This window comes from Aristolochia californica, unplaced genomic scaffold (genome assembly GCF_029961685.1).
Source record: "Aristolochia californica isolate CCGP_79_NKW_82.1479 unplaced genomic scaffold, dmAriCali1.0.hap1 SCAF_3, whole genome shotgun sequence".
Lineage (NCBI taxonomy): Eukaryota > Viridiplantae > Streptophyta > Magnoliopsida > Piperales > Aristolochiaceae > Aristolochia > Aristolochia californica.
Window position 1 is genome coordinate 2,140,839 of NW_027181992.1, and position 9,953 is coordinate 2,150,791.

At 41.1% G+C, this 9,953-nt stretch overlaps 2 protein-coding genes across 2 annotated transcripts; one reads left to right on the forward strand and one right to left on the reverse strand.

The window, feature by feature from the left end:
- Positions 1-177: 177 nt before the first annotated feature.
- On the reverse strand, positions 178-2,571 carry LOC137958438 (probable purple acid phosphatase 20). Its single transcript, XM_068805449.1, has 5 exons — positions 2,491-2,571; positions 1,521-1,812; positions 874-1,442; positions 687-775; positions 178-571 (listed from the first exon to the last, which is right to left on the reverse strand). Exons 1-5 carry the CDS (start codon positions 2,539-2,541, stop codon positions 385-387), a joined length of 1,188 nt encoding a protein of 395 aa, XP_068661550.1. The 5' UTR covers positions 2,542-2,571; the 3' UTR covers positions 178-384.
- Positions 2,572-5,756: 3,185 nt separating this feature from the next.
- On the forward strand, positions 5,757-8,145 carry LOC137958437 (purple acid phosphatase 22-like). Its single transcript, XM_068805448.1, has 5 exons — positions 5,757-5,913; positions 6,367-6,658; positions 6,875-7,443; positions 7,538-7,626; positions 7,732-8,145. The coding sequence occupies exons 1-5, from the start codon at positions 5,764-5,766 to the stop codon at positions 7,955-7,957; spliced, it is 1,326 nt and encodes a 441-aa protein (XP_068661549.1). The 5' UTR covers positions 5,757-5,763; the 3' UTR covers positions 7,958-8,145.
- Positions 8,146-9,953: the final 1,808 nt, after the last annotated feature.

Sequence of the window (9,953 nt, forward strand, 5' to 3'; positions counted from 1 at the left end):
TCACCGTCGCCGTAGCACCGCCGTAGCCCCTTTTTTAGTCTATTTCTTTAAAAAAATGTTAACTTTCAATATTGTTATTAATTTTTTAACATAATTCTCATTAGCATGTGAGGACTATTCTTGCTCATCGTCTTGAATGCCTACAACCATAAAGTCTTATAATATATTGAAGGCAAATTTAGGAAACTATCCAAATGAAAAAATTAGCGAGAGGGGGTAATGGCGCCCGGGATTGGGGGAGAGGGAGGGAGAGCGGAGAGCGGAGATCACACGAACTAAGTCTATCTAATATTTTAAATATTCGAAGAGATATGATGCTAATCACACACGGTGTTGTTTTTCTACCAATCAAAGTGGGGGTCACAACCTTGGAGAACTGCTATATTACATCTTCCTGCAAGCTTCTTCTGAAAATAGGCTCTTCAGCCAGACTGCGTCACTCTCTGTAGCTGCATTTTCGTCGTTCCTATTCCAACTCCATTTTGTATGCGTTTGGTTCACCACTTCCAGTTGCCCATGGCCGAAACTTGCTTCCCTAAACAGCGACATCTCAGGCTTTGGATCCAAATACCTGTCAACCACAAAACAGATTTCTGTGTTACAGAACCAACATATTTATTGATGACTTACTTCTAACATACCCATGAAAGATTCAGAAAGGTAACAATATGTATTGTGTCACGTACTTGCTCGCCAGGCCTTCTCTATTGCCTCCATCGCCTATGGTTATGTACACCGGACCGCAATTATCTGCCTTCCCTCTGTACACTCGAGTCTGCAAATTATAAACAGTTCATGGGGAGCTCGGATCAAGAGACCCAGAAATTGAGAAGATGATCGTCATGAGTGTCATTAAAGTCAGAGGAGGCTTACGAAGCGTTCATAAGCATGGACGTGCCCGGAGAAGACAGCATCTACGCGAGATTGGTAAAGCAACTCTTCCATGGCTTCTTTCATCTCATCTCCTTCCCCTTGATGAGCGGTATTCGAATTGTACCACGGCACGTGAGTCAACGCGAACACCCATGGCGTCTTCTCCCTGTCCACCTTCGCCAAATCCGCCTGGAGCCACCGGTACTGAGCCGACTCGGGATCGAAGTCGGTGTAAGAAGCCAACATGAGGACATGAACTCCGGCGACGTCAAACGAGTAGTAGAGGTTAGAATCGGAGCCGCTCTCCTCGAACGGCATCCGCCACCTCGCATTGTAGGCTTTGAAGGATTCGGGATGACGGACTGGGATCTTCTCGATTTCATGGTTTCCCTGCGTCACCATCCACGGTCTTTGACTCGCCAACGGCTCAACGACTCGGCCGAACGAGTCCCACAGATTTTGCTGGTAATCTGCGTAGGAGAGGTCCCCGGGCAAGAGCAGCAAATCGTAGTTGGAGGCCTGAATGTGTTGCAGCGTCGAGTTTGTCCAGCCCGTCTGCCCCAGATCACCTGTGACATTTACCAATTCTTAAGATTCTATTCTATCGTGGTTGGATCATGTATAATCGAGTAAATTAAGAAGCTCACCAACGATGGAGAAAGTGATGGGGAACTGAGTTGGTGGGGTTTTAAAGCTGAATTCGCGAGTTGAATCGGAGCCACACTGGTAGTAGTATACTGTGTTTGGCTTCAAGGAACCGATAATCACATCGTGAATTTGGCCAGATTTATACAGTAAATATCTATATGAATGAGTAGTTCCGGATGAAGAGAGATCATAAACTCCAGGAGTTCTCCCATACTTCACTAAGGGTTCAGAGTCGGACTCTGTGATCCATGATATTCTCATCTGGTCTCCACCCACTACTGATATATGCACCTGTTACAGTGTAACACGTTAAATAATAGAGTTGATAAAAACTGAACCGGTTTGATCGAGTCTGGTTCCAGTCAAATGTGTAAGCCAGCCCAAGAGAAACTCCATTGTTGGAATATTTTGGCAGATGCTAAAAATTAAAATTTCCATCGGCCAAGAATAAATATGGACACTGTTCTTGCCATCTTTGTCTCCTCGTTCTGAAAGCAAATGGGAACCTTTTGAATACTCTGGTCTGGTGATTACACACCGAATGTACTTTCTAATTTCCAGAAAAAAAAGATATAGAAATGATCATATCATTATAGGATTTTTTAGCTTTTCAAGCTTAAAGGTTAGATCTCTTTTCACATGAACCATTTTTTGGTCGACAACGACTACTGCAAAATGAAACAATGAACAAATTGTCGTTTCTGAAACTCTGCAGAATATTCCCAGTTTTTCTACCGGCAGTTCACCCACCTTCAACGTCCAAAAATTGGCATTGGCCAGAGTGGAGTATGATCAAATGCCAATCCTTCGACGGGGAATGTCTTTCCGGCGACTCAGACCAATCGAAGATGGAACAGACAGACTGGGGTTTTAATGATACAATCCCATGTCAGTCGAGGGAATTGAAAATGCTATGGAGAATTTGATCAGACGGTGTGTGATGAGTGAGAGAGAAAAAAACGCACGTACCTGTTGGGGAGAAGTCGGACCTAAGTCGTCGGAGTGGTGGACGGAGAGCATTTCCCGCGGCGGAGGGCGTTCATAGCCGCTGCCGGTTCCGAGGCTAGCAGCAAGGACGACGCCGAGAAGGAGGCAAGGGAGTAGACGGGGACTCGCCATAGCCTATAAACCAATGGCAATGCGTTGTCGTTGCTTCGAGACATCAACACTGGCAATTAATAAAACGCTTGCCAGTTTTCACGTGGAATGGCAGCTATAATGACACGTGGAAATAAGCCATTCGTCTATCCCTGTCTGAAGGGGTGTGGGACGGCGGGAAGGCGGAAAGGTCGGTAGAGCGCCCCACCTGTCGGTTTCGCTTGGAGGGATTTCGTCCGGCGTACGCCGAATGCTGAATGCCGACCACTCTCTCGATTACTGATTGATCTCGGCGTTAATTTTTAACTAGTGCTAATTAACTGCTAATTATCTCTATTTCGATCATCGTTTATCATTATCTCTATCAGTCGGCTGTCAAGAATGTAAAGAATGGCTGGTCCGGAAACACGAACTTTGAATATTAAAAAACGGTTCTTCCGAAAAACAAACTCTTTCTTTCATTAAACATTTTCTGTCTCGATTCATTAAGCTGTTCGTGTTGATTGCGGTTTCACAAGAGAAGAGGCAGTTGATGACACTGGGCTAGCCAGTAGCCACGGAAGCAGCGAGTTCAGAAGCATCCCAACCCAGGAGAGATACTGTAACCGACAAACGATGAGTTTCACTATTCTGATGTTAATCGATTTACGGAAAGAGAGAAAACCGATGACGAAAACATAGAAACAGAAATTGACGGAAATAAAGAATAAAAAGAAGTAGCAAATCTCTTCTTCCATCTACCATTCATCTGTGCTCTCATATTTGTAAAAAGCTGACGAGATGTGATATGGTTCACAGATTCTTAACAAACTTGAGGTCAGGGAATGGTTGGTGGACATATACATAGAAGAAGTGCGAAGTTGAAGTTAGTGGGTTTTCCAGATTCTTGATCGGAGGATGGAGAAATTACGATCAACGGGAAAAAGTTGTAAATGGCTGAAGCAGAAAGGATGGAAGGATCCCCTCCCTTCTTTTAGTATAATTGAAGAGGTAGGCAGGCACCCTCCTTCTGTTGCCCACTCCTGATATGTACAAAAGCCGAGGAAAATCGAACCTGCGGTCCTCTCTCTAATGATTTTTCACATGATAAAGGGAGAGGAGGAAAGACTTTTCACCTTCGTTAACCCTACATCTCCTCCAAATGATTTAAGGACAAAAACGAGAGGAGAAAAAACTTTCCACCTTCATTTCTGGGAACTGACCCCTTCTTCTCCTCTCCCAAATGATTTTACATGATAAAAGGAGGAAATGCACCTTCATTGCTAGAAACAGAGGGTGCAAGTACCTCCCTCTTATTAAATTTTAAAAATTGCAAACTTTGGCTACTTTGCACTTATTCTTAGCGAATTCTATTTATCTTACTTAAATTTAGTCATATTTTAAAATAAAACATCTAGTGAGCATATATACAAAAATACAGTATTTAAGAAGAACTATTCTGAAAAATATTTTTTGGCTTTGACATTGTCGACGTAGAAAAGGATTTGTCCAAGAAGCGGCATGACCGTAAGTACTACATTGATAGAAAATTACAAGATTTCAATGATGTGAGATCTTATATCTGATTTAGTCATTTGATTCGATCTCCACATGCGAACTTAATTTGATACTTGAATAACTTGTGGGGTGAACTTCAACCTCAATTGGATGACAAGTTTAAGTTTATAGCTAATCTCAGCTTGATGAAAAAATTTAGTCTCATATTGTTGTAGTGGCTTCAAATATAGTGACAAAGTAGCGGCTACCTTTACTATATAAATCTAAGAGGAAATCAAACTAACTTGAGAATATTTGAGGGGTGGAGAGGGATGACGAAATTTCGGTAGATTATGAAGATTTTGACAAAGTTTCTGGTATTATTTGGGATGTGGAGTTATTGTTGGTTTTACAAACACTTTAACGGTGCCTTTATTTATAGAATGGTGGGGATGGTTCAACCATCCTACCTTTTTCTCTCGTTTTATTTTCTCCCTCTGAGCTTGACTAGGTATACATGTAAGGGAGTAAGCCATATGGCAAAACTTTTTTTTTTTAGGAGAGTTTGACATATAATCTTACACATTTGAAATAGTGTCACTTCTCCCTTTTAGGCGGAGCTTTCCTATAACGATATGTATTAGCTATGTGTCACCTTCTTTACTTAGGTGAAGCTTTCTTGTGATACCATATGTCACCTATGTACCACCTTGTATGTTTATGTGGTGCTTTGGTGACCTTCTTATTTTATTTTATTTTGGTGGTAGTGTGTTAAAATCCTCTTCATCTTGATTGATTGGACTTGGATCTCAACAACGATCCAAATTTAAACTAAACTCTTATTTTGATAATTGATTATACTTTTGATCATCAAAATATTTGACTTTAACCATCGATCAAATTCCTTCAATCTTAATTATTGATCAATATCAATGATTTGGACTGTCGGTTGGGGTTCTAATTTTAATGATTAAATTATCATACCTAAGTATGCAGAACATTTAATTGTTTATGTTTAATTATAAGAATTTGTCATGATCTAAACCTCTCCACTTTATGAGTTTATGTGCATTAATAATAATCAATTTTTTATTGGGATAGTAATAAAAATGTTTATGGATTCTTAACTTCAATTCTTTCAACTATGAAGATCACATTGTTGCCTTACAAATTTTTCCTTAATTAGAATAGCATAGTTAAGATAAGTTCTAACAACTAAATTAAAGTTGACAGATTCAACAAAGATTCAAAATTAGATAACTTCTCCTTCATTTCTCAAGCAAACTTCTAATTATTGGGAATCTAGGGTGTCTACTACTAGCGTATGTTTCTTGAAGATCAGTTAAGCATTATTTGTGAATTTTTCACATTCTGAGATGCATCATCTCCTGAAATAAGAGTTTTTTTTTTTTAAAAAATGGCCTTAGAGGATGATTGGCCAACCAATCTCCAATCGGTTTAAACCAGGATATGAAGCTACGTGGTGGACTGTGAGGAAGGAAATGCTGAAAGCATATCCAAGTCATATGGTTGGGGAGTTTCTTCACGCCATTGAACACTTTCAGAATTTGCCCAGGTGATGAACCCAGCTATAAAAATGGGAGGTTATGTGTCTTTTTCCAGTTTCGTGTTGATTCTTTCGCCTGCAATTCTCCGTGGTGAACAGACATGGCGACATGGAGGTCTTCTCAGCCTATGTTGGCAGCCATTTGCTTTGTTTGCGTTTGGGTGCATTCGAGTGGGTTGGATTATGTCCGACCTCCACCTCGCCGCATCATTTCCACCTCTCATAATGGTTCAAAAGCTCATCCTCAACAGGTTCTTCTTCTCTATCTCTACCTCTACCTCTCTCTAGTTAATCCAATGTTCAGACTTAAAGATGCAGACACGACTCAGAGCCGGGTTTGAATGAAACAGTAATGTGATTTACAGTGGCAAAGAGTTGAAATCTTGCTAGTTGCTATCTCTGCTACTGGGTAGGTTTCAATTTCAAACACTTCTTTGAGTTATTAGCAATGGCTACCGCTGCTTTTTATTAGGGAGGCTGTTGTCTGAGATTTTTCATTGGCCATATGAAGATGACGAATAGATCAGGCATTTGTTGCAACCAAGCAACTGCAACTGCCTTTATGTTGCGTACGAGTCTGGACAAAGCAATACTTCTTACGTTACACTTTGTAACAGAACAGAGTATCGCCAAAAATGGATGACATGCAACAGAGTTGCTTCAATGTGTTCTCTTCCTTATTCTTCTGTTTTTTCATTGGTCAGATTCATATTTCGGTGGTAGGGAAGGATTATATGAAGATTTCCTGGATAACAGACGATAAAAGCGTCTCTTCGTTGGTTGAGTACGGCACATCCCCGGGAAGCTACGAGTCGTCGGCCACCGGAGAGCAGACCTCCTATCACTTCTTCTTCTACACGTCCGGTCATATTCACAACGTTAAAATTGGACCCTTAACTCCCAATACTGTCTACTATTACCGCTGTGGAGGAATCGACGAGGAGTTCAGCTTCAAGACAACCCCAGAGACGTTTCCGATCGAGTTTGTTGTCGTAGGTCGGCATCATTTCCTTGATTAAAAGAAATAGTAGAGAGAATCTGCTTGAGTACGCATGCATTACCTTGCTCATTGCTTTTGTTAATGCTTCGCACTGAAGCATGACGCTGGAAAAGCAAGAATTTCCGTCGGTAACGCGTACAGAGCAGCAAAGCCGGTAGATGTCACTGTAGGTATTTGATCCAGTCCTCAATGAGATTTTCTTTTTTTCACAGGTGACCTGGGGCAAACAGAATGGACGGCATCCACGCTTGCCCACATCAAGAAATGGGACTACGATCTCCTTCTTCTCCCCGGGGATCTCTCCTACGCCGACAACCAGCAGCCGCTCTGGGATTCATTCGGCCGCCTGGTGTCCCCGCTCGCGAGAAGCCGGCCATGGATGGTCACGGAAGGCAACCATGAGGTTGAGAAGGTACCCATCATCGGTCCCCCTGCATTCAGATCCTACAACGCGCGATGGCCAATGCCATTTGAGGAGAGCGGATCCACCTCCAACCTTTACTACTCCTTCGAAGTTGCCGGCGCCCATATTATCATGCTCGGTTCTTATTCAGATTTTGACTCCAAGTCTGCTCAGTACAAGTGGCTGAAGAAAGACTTGGCCGCGGTGAACAGGACGAGAACCCCCTGGCTCATAGTGCTTATCCATGCTCCCTGGTACAATACCAACCTCGCCCATCAAGGGGAAGGTGAGGAGATGAGAAAAGCCATGGAAGAGCTGATCTATAAGACCGGCGTCGACATCGTCTTTGCAGGGCATGTTCATGCCTACGAGCGTTTTGTAAGCCCTCGCTGCTCATTCTCTTTTCAAATGGTTCCTTTTCTTCCTCCAAAATGGTTTGGTAACTCAAAAAGTACGCACTGTTTGGCTGCAGACCAGGGTCTATGACAACAAAGCCAATCCTCATGCTCCCATCCATATTACCATCGGCGACGGAGGCAACAGAGAAGGGCTTGCAATGCTGTTAGTTCATTAATTCACTTCCTCTCTGATCAAACTATATTATCTGACGAATTATTAAGGCCAAATCCGAAAAATTAACAAAAAGGAACTGCAATTTGAACGTAGGTTTAAGACGCCAGCTTCTCCGCTATCCTTGCTCCGAGAGGCAAGCTTCGGACATGGGCGTCTGAAGCTAGTGAACCAGACTCACGCGCACTGGTCTTGGCATAGAAACGAAGATGATAACTCGGTCATCGGCGACGAGGTGTGGTTGGAGAGTCTCAGTGAGGCCGGTGCATTCAAGGGTGTGGATGGCGAAGAATCATCAGCTCAAGCAAGGGATGAGCTATAGCTTTGGGGCTTCCGCCATGGGATCAAATCTAACCAGGTCTCCTTTTTAGTTGCTTTATATTGATGAACATTGATAAATTATTAAGGGGTTGAGATTTGCTAATGATATGCTAGTCCTTACCAATCATTAAAGAGAATGCTTATATCATTGTCTCTCATGTGATCGGTGAATTCATGACCCGAACTAAGAATTACGAAAAAAAAACAGAAAAGCATTTGCTGCTTTTGCTGTTTTTTCCCTTTCTTTCCCTTTGGCTTTTAATGGAACCACTTTCTGAACAAAACAAATCAGAGATTTCTTCTGTCGAATATGATGGTGGGTAAGTTCAAGTTCATCTGAACTGTACATCAGAAAGATACATTTAATTAGCTTTTACAGATTAGAGTATATAACTATGTTGAATCTCTGCAAACACTTTAGTGATTGCAGGAAATCACTGTGTAAAAGCAAAAAAGCAAAGTACCTTGGCAATTCCTAAGGGTTGTAAAGGATCAAAAGCAAAACTAAAAACAAACATATTTATACAAGAGGAGAAAAGAGTAACTCTTTCTCTTTTATAACTAGATAGAAGTGAACTAACAAAATGGGCCATTCCTTCTTCCCTAAAGCACTTCTAGATCACATAGATCATTGCATATGAGAAATTTCATGAGACCGGTTTTTGTTTTCTCTATAAGTCACTCATAAGATTTGTCTACCATCTGCACCAAGTTGGGCATTTATGATATTTTCTCACCCCCCGAGTTTGAGGGGGAATGTCACAAGGTGGGACCTACCATGATCACATGAGTTGGTGGGACCCACCATGATCATGTGAGGTGGGATGATGAGTCATCACACGAACTAGTATCCTTATCACATTAGTTGGTAGATTTGACAATCTTCCTTTATTAATGTAATCGATTTATCTTCTCTTGATATATGTAGATTTGGATAATCACGATTGATGTAATTAGGGATATTAGCAATCCTATCTTATCTCTAAATATGTAATGAAAATAGTATAAATAGAGATCTTGGTGGAAGGGTTCAATTAAGCTCTCCACTTCTCAACTCGTGAAGAATCTCTCTCTAACCTAAACTTTTTTTCTCTCTTTTCTCCTCTCCTCTCTACCCGAGCTCTCTCTCTCTCTCTATTTTTACTTTATTATAAATAAGGGTTCATGTACTCAAATTACAACTTATTAAAGTTTTTTTTTTCAAAAATTCAACTACCTATTAATTTCATTTTCAAGAACCTGACGTTTCTATCCCCAAATAGCTTGTACCACTCAAAATTTTTGTTTATCACACAAACCCATGTAGAAAATTCCCACGGGTCTAAACAACCATCAAATGTAAGGGCCTCTACCTTTATATGTTTCAACATTTTGTCTTCAGGCCTTTTATGACGCGGAATATAGGTTATGTGGTTCCTAGAAAGATGAAATTTGTGAGGGCGCATATGAACAAATTCTTCATCTTCAGTATCATTGACCCTAGGAGACCTAGCTTTTACAAAAAAAATCCCATTCGAGGACCGAATCTTCAAAGCAATGAGTTTATGATTGATGGTGCTACCTAGACTTTCTCTAATTTGTGCAGAGGCAAACCTCAACCACCTTTTGAAAAACAAAACATGACTCTGATACCATACTATTGCAACACCAACATGTTCTTCCAGTAATGAAAATGAGTAGAAGAATGATGGAAGAAGAAGAAGGGGAGAAGAAGAGCCAAGAGGAGAGAAGAAGGCATATTGTTTGATGGTGGTTCGATGTTTCCTTACATACATTCATAGAGTCCCCACCACCTGTTAATTTTCTTTTCTGTGCAAACTACAAACAAATATGCCTTCGGTTTAACCCTGACATCCTCTATCATTAAAAAAAATTACAACAATAATGAGTTGCAACAATTAGAAACAACAAATCATATATTAGTAACATCACCAGAAACATCACCAATCACCAGCCACTGAGCACCAATGATGTTTTGTAATCAGCACAAACAATTT

Coding starts and splice junctions, on each gene's coding strand:
- LOC137958438 (XM_068805449.1), bottom strand. CDS start 2,541: ATGCTCTCCGTCCACCACTCCGACGACTTAGGTCCGACTTCTCCCCAA. Junction 1,443..1,520: donor CATCACTTTCTCCATCGTTG/GTGAGCTTCTTA, acceptor TAAATGTCACAG/GTGATCTGGGGCAGACGGGC. Junction 776..873: donor TCCATGCTTATGAACGCTTC/GTAAGCCTCCTC, acceptor TATAATTTGCAG/ACTCGAGTGTACAGAGGGAA.
- LOC137958437 (XM_068805448.1), top strand. CDS start 5,764: ATGGCGACATGGAGGTCTTCTCAGCCTATGTTGGCAGCCATTTGCTTT. Junction 6,659..6,874: donor GATCGAGTTTGTTGTCGTAG/GTCGGCATCATT, acceptor TTTTTTTCACAG/GTGACCTGGGGCAAACAGAA. Junction 7,627..7,731: donor AGAGAAGGGCTTGCAATGCT/GTTAGTTCATTA, acceptor ATTTGAACGTAG/GTTTAAGACGCCAGCTTCTC.